Source organism: Lycorma delicatula, chromosome 2, assembly GCF_047948215.1.
Source record: "Lycorma delicatula isolate Av1 chromosome 2, ASM4794821v1, whole genome shotgun sequence".
Classification (NCBI taxonomy): Eukaryota; Metazoa; Arthropoda; class Insecta; order Hemiptera; family Fulgoridae; genus Lycorma; species Lycorma delicatula.
The window spans coordinates 95474990-95488905 of record NC_134456.1 but is presented as its reverse complement, the minus strand read 5'-3'; the positions used below and the strand labels follow the sequence as shown (position 1 = coordinate 95488905).

The window sequence follows — 13916 nt, the reverse complement described above, 5'->3', positions numbered from 1 at the left end:
CTTCTGGATTCTTCCTTTCATTATTATTTTCTCATTCTTTCTTCTTAATTGGAAGAAATCCGTTACCCTGGTCTTGTTACAATTTATAGGTACAAAAGGAAAAAAGTGTGAAAAAATTATCCGTTATAAGTTGTCATTCATTGATAACATTCATGCAGCCTTATGTCATTTAACATGAGTTCATTTCATAGCATTCATTAAATGAAATGAGACGGAATTGAAGTTATAACTTGCTAGTAGTATTTTTTTTTTTTTTTTTATAAATCCCGATTCTGGGCACAAAACAAACACTTCGAATATTATAATATAGAATGGACATCTTAACTTTCAACAAAAGGATATTGTGCTTATTTAAACTGAGTCAATAAAGTTGAAAGTGTGATTTTAATCAAACAATTTTTAATATGTACTACAATTAAATTAATGCTGATTTAATCGGGTTCATCTGTCTTGAGTTTTCAAATCTGTAATGGTAATTGAGATTTTTTAGAATTTACTTTTTTATCTAACGGCGGTTGAGCACATTTCAGCGAAGGTTTTCAAGATAACTCCTAGAGTATTGAAAAGAAAAAATCAGCCTCTTGTAGTGGAAAATGTCTGGTCATGTTGTGTAATTCTTAACCGATAATTTTCCAATAAAGATAAAATATAATTAAATTATTTAAATCTCCCGAAGCATTTTTGTTTAGTAAGTACTACTCATTGTCAGAAAATATTTAAAACTTCCGTCAAAAAGTATCATATGTTCTTAAAATAATTGTTATTAAATTATAATTAGGCGTGTGCTTAAAAAATATTTATTTACATAAAATATACATAATTATAAAAAAAATACTCACACCTTGATTCTACATGTGTATATTTATTTCTTCTTAAGCAGTTTTTTCTTTATGGTACACTACTCTTACTACTCATCCATTTTTTTTTTTAAATTGCTGTTTGACAAGTTAATTGCTAACGTGTCTAGTACAATCACACATCATTTTTATACTAGTTAAATATGCCACGCCTGCAACCTTCACACTAACAATTTAGCTATAAAGTATTTAGGTTGAATTTAGCATAAATTAAATACGTGTTTTCAATAGACACAAGAAGACAATGACCATACGTTAAAATCTGCAAGTAATTTTGTGAAATTGTATTATGTGTGTATTTATCAAATATTTTCATTATTTATTATTTTATTCAACCCAAAATAATATATAACTTATATAGTATACATATATATTACTTTTTCGTCATGTTCTTGATTTTTCTGAAATACCTTTAGGTTTATACACACATTAGATTGTAATTAATTCGTGATTTCCGCTTAGTAAAGTGCTCGTAAATAAACAAATTTTGCGTAAATTACATACTAGTAATATACTAATCCCACATTTATCTAAATTAATTAAAGTATGTTACAGTCAAAATTAAATTACATTTAAAGTATATATTAAAATTTTGTAGTTTATTAATAAATAAATAAATATCCATCGAGTTTTTAAATTGTAAATAAAAAAAAGAGATATGAATTAGTTAAAGGAACGGCAAGTTCTACGTAATAAGTATGACGCACCTTGGGTGTAAATTTCAAACGATAATTTTAAATCAGAAGAAATTCTGAAGGGGATAAAGATGAAGTTAGAATGCATTATAGACTACTTACTGATGAAAAGGTGTAAAAGTCGAGAACTGAAAACAGGTGTTTCTCAATACGGGTAACACAGAAGATATGGTATGTTATTTTTGAATACCCAATTCTAGTTCAGTTACGCACTGGATTTTTCAAAAAGCAATATTTAAATAAAGATGAATTAATAATTTTTTTTATGGTGGGGAACCAGACTTAAATATACCACGACTTAGTAACTAAGTCTCTACTTTAAATATGAATGAATAATTTTGTTTATTACAAAATGATTTACATCAAGCTTAAAATATTATTTAAAAAAATTTGAAGTTATATACAGAAGGGTGATTTACATTTAATATTTATTTGTTGACTCTAATCTTAAGATTAGTTGACTTATTAAAGCTAAAAGGTACAACACAGAGCAAGAAATTAGGCGTTCCTGAGGATTACCTGTATAGGAGATACCACTATACATTTCTTACAACAAAAAAGTTATTCTGTGTTCAGCAAACAATAATAAAATAATATAAAATTTAATGAATCCTTATTTACTTTTCATTTCATATCTTAATCGTGGTAGTACATTATTATTTTTTACGCTTCGTTTTATAATTAAATTTTGCACTCATTAGGACGCAAACTTGAAAAAATCAGATTAAGACTACCCCGAAAAGATAGACAACTAAATATTTGATAAACTCTGAACTGATGAATTCTAAATTGGATGTTGGGTGAAACTAAACTTATGTGAGAAAAATAATTCAATATCATCACTATTCAGAAGCCATTTCTTTAATGCACTTCTAAAAACACTACTCGTTTAATATGTCTTGTACAACAGGTGGTTAAAAAAATAAGTTACACCCTTGCCGTGTTCTTGAACTGAAAGGGATATATTAATGTATTGTGGTGGCAGCACTGGTTGTGTTGTTGTCTTCACGCTTCCCCAGCAGCAATTCTATACGATATTCAGTACGTATGTAGTGTCGTCAATATGGCGTGTCCTGTAAAGGTTTTGTTCAGCATAGAAGTGCATTCAATAGTCCGATTATTGTGGGGAAAAATTACAACTGTTGTAAAATTCATCGCCAAATTGTCGAGGTATACTATGAGAATGCAATGTCTTTCTTCGTTCTGCGGTCTCAACTTCCTTTTACTACTATTCTTCTTCTTTTCCTCTGCTAACGTTTCCTTCGCAATCATTGATGACTGGTCGGTGTTGTAGTTCTGTGAAGAAGAAGTTCCTTCCATTTCCGCTGCTCAACTGTGAATGAGGTTTGGGACATTGTTCTTACTGCTTTATGATTTGTTTAGTGTTACCCCCTCCACTTTTGATGAATTTTTTTCATCTTCATCTGTTAATCCAAAATCATAATCCTCTGCCGTTTCTGGCATACTTCTTACAGTAGTTTCTTAGCTGTTGTTGAAGGTAATGATGACAGAGCATCATTTTCATTGGTGGTTGTAATATTTTTATTGATTGGTATTAATGTCGTGCTACTGAATACATTATCTTTTAAAGTAGATACCATATTAATAGCTGTTGTTGTTGTTGTTGATAACGACCAGTTTTTTACCAGAGGTGCTATATTAACGGCGGTATTTAATGAAAAAATGTTCTCAACCGCCGACGAATTGCACCATACTAGCGGAACATTTTCCGGTGAAAAACAATTCTACACCTTACCGCTTTCACCGTCGGACATTGTGGTGAGGGTTCTGAATAGATACCAAATAAAACAGATAAAAGTAATCCGATCAAAAAGCCTGTTTTAAATACGCCCAAAGTTACCAACCACCACTTACACGACCACCAGCACAACCACCATGACGGCGTACTTGTACTTTTATTTAATATTTTATCTCCGTCTTCTTTTTGATCAATAAATGTAAACTTTTCCAACATTACGTAACCTTTCTCACTATCCTCGTAAGCGGTGTGTACGTGACGATAGTATCGAGAATAATGAGACAGTAGGCAGCCGTATTCGCAGGTATATTATTTTTAGTTTCAAAATCGATACGTACATCGACTGTTCCTGTTTTAAGTGATTCGTTCTGCTTGGAACAATCGATAACGATCAACGGCACATTATTTTGGAAATCTGTCAAACTATAAGCAGGACATTCATCCTCTGACTTGTAATAACCTGAGTGAAAGCTGGCAAACATTTCATACATCATATTTATATCACCCTGCAGGTTATCGTAGGGATAGTACTGTGAATTCAAATACAGTCGTACGTTTACCAACTCACACAAATCGAAATTAGTCAAAGTTTTTGTTGCTTTATCTTTTCTATCTGTTTGTAAACCGATTATCCCATATCTCGGTTTCTCCATTTGTGGACACGTTCTTACCGTCCAAGAGTGAATGTTTGTTTGCGGTAAAGCCGGATACTCGTGTATCTGCCATGTACGAAAAGCGATTGCCAACGGTCTATCTCGTTCTATAAACTTTAAGAACTGCAATCGCATCGTATCAGTTACGTGAACATATGGAATTTTCCACGCCACCTTAATCACCTTTAACTTAGAATCAGGCGCATCTTTCGTAGGTACAAGCGCGTTTACGTCGCTGGAAGATCTAAGTAAGACCAATTCTTGTTTCACGTTCAATATTATGTGTTTATAGTCTTCGGCGAAACCCATAAGCATACGCAAAGGCACATAGAAGCAAAATCGTCCCGTTTTTTCATCTAAAGTAAATTTATCCGTCAGATTAAACTTCCAACCGAAGTTTTCCAAACTATTCTCCTCGCTTTTACGTAACAACAAAATATTTTTTATTGTAGTTGTAATTCCCAACTTTTGCACTCGACATAATTCCGTTCCATTTATTTCATACCGTATCTCTTCAAACAGAAACGGAACCGTGTTGTTGGTAAATGTTGATTCCACCGCTTTTTTATCTCCAATTTTAGTAATTAATGTACCTTCGACCATCAACAAACTTTTATGCGGTAATGTGTACACGTCTTGTTGGTGAATCGGTATTCGGATCTCATCGTTGTTGTTATAAGTCGACGATGCATACGGTAAATGGGTGTGGTACTCAAATTGAGTTATTGTGTTATCATATGAAACACTTTCACCAATGTCTAACATATCTGCTGTTACCATCATTACGATTCACCACCGTAAAGCCGAGTTTGCGAAGAAACAACACGTTCTGCGATGTTAACCTCTGGCGTTCAAAGATCGACTGATCGGTTTGCGTACCGCACCGCCGCTATTGTATATTAGTCCCATTTTCTAATCTTCGTCTTAAATGTAATCTCACGGTTATTGTCTCTCCGCGGAAATTTATCAATTTTCCGTTCTGATCGGTAAACCTTAAAGTGATTTCGTTTATATTCCTTGTATTTACCGGTAAGTATATTATATTCTTTGGCGATTCTATTATTTTGAAACCTGGCGGTACGCTTAGTGTAAATTCATGTAACACGTGACCTTCTGATCCGTTAGTATAGGAGCCTCGTATAAGATTGCATTCGACACGCAAGGCGTTCACGTTGTTAATGGCTACCGGTTTTGATGACATGTGCCATATATTCTCCGCTAGACACGCTTGTTCAAACCCCAACAGTGGTGCCAAGCTATCCTTCGATGTTAGGTCAATCATGGCGTCATATTTAACTTCACATTTTAGCGTGTTGTTACTCGGTCGCATAACTAAGGTTATATCGTGTTTGCTTTTTAATTCATCGCTTATTGTCTTGGCGATATTGTCCACCACGACCCGGTCGGTAGCGTCAGCTTGATATTTCTTTTTTGTTTAATTGGTAAATCGGTAAACGAGTTGTTGATCCCCTCTTCCACATTCGGTATCGAGTTGTACGTGGTTAGGTTTATCAATGCCAATTCCCACTCACCATCAGTTAGATCTAAATCTAAACCTGGGAAGAATGTAGTGTGTAATAACGACAAATTTCCACTTATGCAGAACATTATGATCTTATGAGTGGTATGCGGATGATCCACGACTGAGGAACTGAAGACATAAATGACCACATATAACCGTGTTTATACGCTGTCTGTTTTCATAATTATAATTTACAATCAAGTTGGATGGAAAATAACGCATCAACTCGTTGGGTGGACGCAAATTACAAAAACTGTCGAAATAGTCTACCAATCGTCCTTGTTTTCGATAATATACCCAATGTGTTCCATGTCCGGTGTTACGAACAAGATTAACTATTGCTTACTCGTTAGTGTATGGATGTTTGGGTAATGCATCCAACATGAATATCCTTCGAAAATCTTTTATTTTTAATTTTTTTCGCGTACATCATTAATTCGACATTCGATAGTGGTCGCACTGGTATTCCCTTTATCGGAGATGACGACGACGATGTTGTTTTTTTTTATTCTTATCACCTATTCCCGATCCTGTCGACGGGTAGGGTTTAAGGTATAACCCCCTCCCACTAGTACTTGCAATTTCTATAAGATGTTTTATATTATTCTTTTTTTAACATCTTCTTCGTCTTCTTCCACGACATCCACCACCGAACTTCGCTTTTACTTTCTTCGTGTTTGTAACGGCTAATGCAGCAGCCTTTTCTGCAATACTGGAAACTTTAGCTAACACTCTTTCCCAAGCGCTATCGGCTAATTTACGATCTGCCACCGCTCTGTTTTCGTTATCACTGTACTTATCGTACGCGATGTCGTGCTCTTTACAAGCGACGTCTAACGTCTTGTTTACACCCGGATCGCCTCTCTTTAAGCGCTTTTTTTATTTTCGTTCCCGGTTCGCAGTATTGGTACTAGGGTATATGTAATTCTACCGGTAGTAAATCAACGCCTTTGTTTATCAACCTTCCGACTTACTTCGCTTCTTCTGCGCTTAGTGTTGTTAATAGTCCGCCACCTCGCCTAAGACTGACGATTCGTTTAGACTTCCTCACCTGACCATTACTGACCGTACGTTTTGACCTCCTCACTCTTCCCATGTTGGAGAGAGACTGAACTTTTTTTTATGATTGCCTTGAAGTTAAGTGAGGAACGACTTTAAATCTGCGATTGGTAGTCGTACTTCATTATTAGTCAGATATTCCTTCCTCTCATGTCCATCATCCCTTGACGGATCCGTTTTCGGTGGAGGAGGAACGACCTTGATTGGATCTGCAATTGGTAGTCGTACTTCATTATTAGTCAGATAATCCTTCTTCTCATGTCCAGCATCCATCGAAGAAAAGTGAGGAACAACTTTATTTGGATCTGCGATTGGTAGTTCATTATTGGTCAGATAATCTTTCCTCTCATGTCCGTCATTCTTCGGCGGATCCATCTTTGGGTGACGAATCTGATTCTTAGTAAGATCCTCCTTATCGTTATTATTTACGTCTGCATTTGGTTGGTCGTTTTGTAATTTATCTTCTTCTGCATTTAGTTGGTCATTTTGTAATTTATCTTCTTCTTCTTCATTGTTATTTACATCTGCGTTTGGTTGGTCTTTTTGTAATTCATCGTTTTTATTTTGTTTGTCGCCTGACATCTTAACATTGTCTAGAAATTCCTGCAACCTACCCCCAATCTTATCAAATTGATCGTTTTTAAAACTTCTGTGAAAGCTACTCGATCAATTCTTTGAAGATTGGGATTGTCAAACTATTTCATTATGAGTTTGGAAGTTCTAAATAGATATTCCGCAATGTAGTCCTTTGTACTCTGATTTGATTTAGATAACTTTTGATCGCAATACTTTTTAATAACACGCTCCTTAAGATCAACATGTACTTTTGTGACGAGATCCTTTCCTCTTGTCGCCAGGTTGTTGTGCAAATAATTGAGGTTAACAGCGTCGGTCTTGTCAACAGGTTCAGCGACATCACACAAACGCTTATGTGAAAACGATAGTCTGTTCTTGTCCGATGGTGAAACTGTCGGTATATATCCATTGGTCAACTCACTTCGCTTTACGTAAATCTTATTCACAAAACCAAAAGTAGTAACATCATCATCCTCTATTGGACTTCCCACATTGCACAACCTACGTTTTTTGATATCAAAATTCCCATCACTTCTTTTGTCAAAAGTTTCAACAATCCGTGAGGGCGGTGGTCTATTACCACCGTACGCTCCACCACGAAACCGTCCGAACTTGTCAATACTCATCTTTAGACTGATTAAAATAAGATGTTACCTCTACCCTTCTTTATTTACCCACCTTCTTGCAATTCTTCTATAATGGAAACTATTTCGTTGTTGTGACCAGTATGACCTGCACGCTTAGAGGCTACTAATAGACGAAGTCTATCGCAAAGTTCATTCGGTCGTTCCAGTACACGTAATCTGGTCTTAGTGTTTTCTTCGTCCTCATAAGCAATCCTGAACCGGTTATAGCGCTTTCTTCCTCTTGACTACCTAGTCGTCTCGGGTGGGGAAACAACTCATTAATAATATTATTGTACTTGAATGATCTACTGGATATTACGCGTCCAGTATTTTGGATTTTATGCGCCTCAGTAGTTTCTAATATTTTTTTATAATTATCCAAGTCTCTAATAGTATAGCCTTTGGGTTCCTTCAAAAATATCTGTTGGAATAAGCCTTCGGATCCGTTATACGATTTCATACCGATTACAATATTATTCCCTTTAAAAACAACATTGTGGTTTCAAATCGTCCATTGGTCGTTTATATTTTTTACACCGTATACATTGTCAACTTGCCTATTTTTATCTGTTACGGCTAGATCCAAATAATATTTTGCACGTTCACCAGGTGATGATGGATGTGTAGGTTTACCGAATCGATTATGTGGTGTTTTAAAAAGTTTTCTCATAACTGTTGGTGTAGATATTCCACCCTGATCCTTCTCCTTTATTTCTTCTGCCGCTTCTTCTTTTATTTCATTTTTCTTTTGATTCAATGTTTCTTTAAGCTCTCGCAATGGTTCGACAATCGGTTTAAAGTGCTTTTGTAGCACTTGATCAGTTTCCATTATTCCTTGCGTAATAGCACGATGTTTTCGTTTAATCGAATCTCGTATTCTATCGATTTCCATTACCAACTTCGCAGACGACGACGGTGGCATAGAGACCTCATTCTTGTTCGACATCGTGGTTACGAATGATCGGAAAACAGTCGATCACATCACCATACTAGTTCTACCGATTTAAAGAACACTGCGTGTTTTTTGGTTCTGCGTGAGAAACGTATAACATCGATTAACGAAATATTCATTCTCGCCGGACGGCGATTGGTATTGCACAATTCGCGGTAATATTGCGTCATACCCTGATCGATAGACGGTATCATCAGTTTTGTGCTTGTGTCTTTAAAGACGACGGCTCTTTTTACATTTCCAACCCACAGCGGGATATCCACGACCGTTGAGTGATTGCGTTCTGGGACTTTTGTCAAGTTCCTGTGAAAAGTCGTTTGATCGGATGACGGTCACCTTCCGAATGTAAATGCAACAGATAACTATTCAACAACCAAAATTAGTCCGGTTTCGTGCCTGCATATTCGCACCATTTTCGCAGCAGATTTTCGTTTTGGATTTCAAAAAGTTCGCATCGTTCGTTGTACCTCAATCCGAACACATCGGCGTATAATCGCAGCGTAGGTAGCGCTTCGTGTAGAAATTCACCGGAAAAGAGCGCCTGCGCCCTGTTGTTCACGATGTCGAACGGTAATCCTGCTCCTCGTCTTATCGGTAATGTTTCCGGTACTTCGTCGGTAAATTGTACTCCGTAAGCCGTGTCCACAAAACATTTTCTACCGTATGATAACGCTAAGTGATACAACGTTTTGGGCGATCTGATCGGAACAGTTCGTTCCGTGATTACTATACAGCATCTCGCTCCTTCTAGACGACTACCGTATCCCAACATGTGCATGTAAACGTTTGTGAAGTCCATAGATGCATGACGGTTTAGAAGTTCCAATAAAGGCTTTTTGTACACGAGCGGAGAGGGTCTAAATCTTGAAATAAAGTTCCATCCGTGTCGGACTGTTGTGTTGAACATGTTTTTATCGTATATCACCAGTTCGATAGACATCTCGTACTTGTCGCATTCTTCTAAAAATTTTAACCATATACGCTTATTGAAAATCTTGGCTTCGCTAGTAATCATTAACAGAACAACCAACGGATAGTCACGATTCATTCTCTTTACATGTCGCCAGCATCGTCGGTCTTTATTTTCCCAGTAGTTCACTTTACGACAAACGTAGTTGCCGCAAAACTTCTGACGATCGCTAAAATATTTGCAACACAAGTTGTTTTGCGGTTTATGTCTAAAACGTATCGCGTTAGCGTACGGTATACCGTCCTCGTAGGTGTGTATGCTTGCCATTGTTAGTGGTTCTCAACTGATCTCTTTTACAAAAACATCGAAGCCTACTCTATATCGTCGCCGTTGATATCGCTCTCCTTATCCATAACCAAAAATCAATGGCGTTTTCTCCATGCAACACCGCACAGACTTTTAAACCGATCGAATTTCATATCGGTATTTACATGATCTAGATATATGTGACGTAAGTTGAGATCGTCTTGTTTGAATTTAAGAAGGAGATTTGGTTGTCCCGTACAAGGTGCTTCCCGGTACTGGAATATCTCTGTGTCAAATAAAAGCTGTCGATGTTGTTGTGTCGTCCCATCGCAAAGTACTTGCGAATATTATATTGCTTTTCGCAAGCTATATCGTCGAAAATCATTATCGGTTCGGTTCCTCTTCGTCAGGAAGACGAAGAGGAACTCTTCCTCTTCCTCCATCACAAGATCCTTTTCAGAAAAGGAAAAATAGCCGATATCCGGAACACCAGTCATGACTTGTTCTAGAAATTTATATTTCGGTTGGTACAGCGATTTGGAAAACACGTAAATATTTTTGAATCTTAATCCGTCGGAGGAGAACAACAAGTTGAATAGAACATTTGTTTTTCCGCAATTAGACGGTCGGCAGATAATACATCTGATTGTATTCGGTAGAAGAGGACCATGCTGAGTCCTTTTTCCCTCTCCGCTCCCGGCTCCTGTATATTCGTCGAAGTTTTCAAGCATAATATTACCAACCTGTTAACGTTCCAACTTCATGTTTATGACTGATCGGTTCACCGCACCAAATCCGCCTTATCTATCCTACTGTTATGTTTTCCGTCGAACCCTTGCCACTTTACAAATAGCTTATCGCCTTTTCTTCGTAAGTCTTTCCCGACTAAATACACTTTATTTGTAACGTTAGTTTTAGTGATTTCTTCAGCGTAAAATTTACCGCTCACCACCTCACCGTGAACATCGATCAACGTGTAAGTACACGGACGCGTATTATCGTGTATCTTATGTACGATAAATATTTCGTTCGACCAATTCGGTAAATATCCTTTGGCGAATATCTTTTTAAATTTGCTTATACGCACTCGATTGCCGACATTCAATTTCGGAAAAGTAGGCTTTCGATAGAGTACCGTATTCAATCGCTGTAAAACAGCGGCTTGGTTTCGCTTATTTAAATCTTTCGGTTTCATTCCGATAGTGCGATGATTGGTGTTGTTGTATTTTGTGATCAATTTTGGTAGTAATTCTAACCACTTGTAGGTACCTTGTTCGGTAAATTTTCTCCACATCATCGTTTTCAGTGTTCGATTAAATCGTTCGACTATCGACGCTTTTTTATCCGAATGTGTGGAATAGTGATTTATATTGTACGAATGTAATAGTCGTTTAACCGACGGATTGTAAAACTCTTTGTCCAAATCGGTTTGAAAATGACGCATATTGTGTTTATCCAAAATAGGTTTGAGGGCTTTAGCGATCTCCGTACCGGTTTTGGTTTTAACCGGTACGGCGAATGCTAGTTTAGAAAAACAATTTATCATCGTCAGATTGTAACGATAACCTTTGTTCGATTTAGCATACGGCATCATCTCAACAAGGTCAGCTTGATATAGGTCTGAAATACTTTTAAGTTCAACGCGTCTTGTAGGGTAGTTTCGACGCGCCTGACGATGGAGCTCTTTAGCTATTGACGCCTTGACATTCATTGTTGTACTGACCGTATTTCGTATGTTTGGATAGGAATAGGAAGAAAAAGGATCTTTATTTGTTTATTGTTTTTTTACCCGCCTCACCACTCTTATATCCCGGCCTTGGCACCGGCCGTATCGATAACAATGATAAATCATTAATCGATCTGCACATGTGTAGTTCGGTTAAAGATTTAATGTGTGATCGATTCGGGGGGTTTAGGGTGGCCCTGAAAAGGGCCGTTTACATTTAAACGGTTACCCGAAAAACGGACAAGATGGCACACCCCTTTTATGTTCGACATATGGAAGGTCCGTCTCTTCCCACGTTCACAAGCGTATTCGACAATGGTCACATCTGACCGTATCATCAATACCCTCGTACCAGAACCCGTGCACAGCTAGGATCAGGGGGGAAAGTAATGGATTTTTTATATGCGGCCATAACGGTGTTTATATCTTTTTGTTACCGTTTCTAGTAACCCTGTAAAACGTATGTACTCTATCATAAAAAGAACGTTCCATTATGATTCAGTGTTAACGCAAGAATGAATGTTATTTCATTTCGAATATTATTTTTTATCTCTTACGAAATTAATATAAAAATTTAGTTGTTTTATTTCCAATTATTTTTATCTAAATGCTAGTTCTGAAAATAAAATTTGTATAAAGAGTCATCTTTATAACCCCGATTAAATTATCGTATGCAAACTGTTTTATTTTCCAATTATTCTTATCTGAATGCGACTTCTGTTGATAAGTTGCATAAAGAAAGACAGGCGATTTTCTATCTTTTTTTAAAGCTATTTTCAGATGTATAAAATTTAATAATTATTTCTTTAAATTTAGTTTATCTAATAAATTTTTATAATTGCATTTCATAAATCTTTTTTTAATAAGAATTTAATTGGAATAGAAACAGCAAACAGCATTGTATTATTTATGTGGTAATAAATCTTTTAGAAATTTGATGGTTGTGAATGAATATAAAACGAATATTATTTATGCAGTAACTAATAATGATTTTTTTATAATTGCATTTTGAAAAGAAGCTATTAAATTTAATTTATTTAATAATTATTTCTTTAAATTTTTTTATTATTATGTGCAATACGTTTTTCTGTCTTGATGATAATAATTACATAAGAAGTTTAATATACAGTATATATAACTAAATTGATAAGATTGCAGTTAACTTAATATTTTGCATCATTCTGACGTCAACATTTTAAATGTCAACATTACATATTGAAGAAGTGTTCACAATGGCAATGGATAAATGAGTTTATGAGCACATTTCGAGACTTAATGGAGATTAAAGATCGCATACTGCGAAATATGTATGACCACACTGAAGTCGAACACGCGTCGAATGACTTGATGTATGCTCGATATTGAGAGCGAGACGACGGGCAATGCGATTAGTTGTACGTTTCAACCAAGATGCTCCGCCACCATCATCATCACCATCACCATCTAACCACCAAGAAGAAGATGCAGAATCCGATGGGTCCGCAACGGATTTCAACCCGAACAACAACGACGACAACAACAGCAATAACAATGATGATCAGCCACCACCATCACCATTACCAGATAATGAATTACAAATTATACATGAAATTATCGATAATGGGTAGAGTAGTAGTACCAATCATCGTGTTCGTCGTGGACATCAATGTCGATGTCGACGTGTTCGAGTGTGTCGTCATCCGGAAGTCACAGACGTGGATATTAGTTCGACACCACGACGACCACATTGTAGAACTAAATAGAATTCTACAACAGGTCGACGCTAATTAAAGCCAGTCTGTTGAGGTCAATGATGGAAACTCATCAACCGACAGATGTCTGATCTGTTTAACAGAATGGGTAACTGTCGAGTTGTTGGTTTGCAGTCATCGATACTGCGAAGACTGTGTGCGAAAATTAGCGAGGTACAGCAGAATTTGTCCCGTTTGTCGACGAGATGTATTGGGCTACCGCCGCATTAGAGAGGGAGACGATAGTAATTGATGTAAGTAATTTTTTTTAGTCATTTATTATTACATATAATTTTTTTAACTTACAATAAAAGAAAGGCAATATATAGCCGCATGATAAAAGAAAATTAACAATAGTCATGATCAATAATTTATTACATAATATTTTTTTTAAATAAAAGAAAGGCAATATATATCCGCATGATAAAAAAATTAACAATAGTCATGGTCGTAGGCTACTAGGGTTTCGTTTACGGTTGTTGGATAACAATAGCCATGTCCGCGGGCTATAAGCACTTCGTTTACGGTTCTTGGTCTCTTTTGCG

At 36.3% G+C, this 13916-nt stretch overlaps 2 protein-coding genes across 2 annotated transcripts; both read right to left on the bottom strand.

Moving 5' to 3' along the window:
* Window positions 1-3526: 3526 nt before the first annotated feature.
* On the bottom strand, window positions 3527-4744 carry LOC142319916 (uncharacterized). Its single transcript, XM_075357590.1, has one exon. The coding sequence runs from the start codon at window positions 4742-4744 to the stop codon at window positions 3527-3529; it is 1218 nt and encodes a 405-aa protein (XP_075213705.1).
* A 109-nt stretch (window positions 4745-4853) lies between these two features.
* On the bottom strand, window positions 4854-5572 carry LOC142319915 (uncharacterized). Its single transcript, XM_075357589.1, has 2 exons — window positions 5444-5572; window positions 4854-5225 (listed from the first exon to the last, which is right to left on the bottom strand). Exons 1-2 carry the CDS (start codon window positions 5570-5572, stop codon window positions 4854-4856), a joined length of 501 nt encoding a protein of 166 aa, XP_075213704.1.
* Between the last annotated feature and the right edge of the window lie 8344 nt (window positions 5573-13916).

Excerpts from the sequence above, each read along its gene's own strand:
- LOC142319915 (XM_075357589.1), bottom strand. The coding sequence starts at position 5,572 with ATGTTCTGCATAAGTGGAAATTTGTCGTTATTACACACTACATTCTTC. Across the intron at positions 5,226-5,443 it reads CGTACAACTCGATACCGAAT|GATAGCTTGGCACCACTGTT; the intron begins GTGGAAGAGGGG and ends CTAACATCGAAG.
- LOC142319916 (XM_075357590.1), bottom strand. The coding sequence starts at position 4,744 with ATGGTAACAGCAGATATGTTAGACATTGGTGAAAGTGTTTCATATGAT.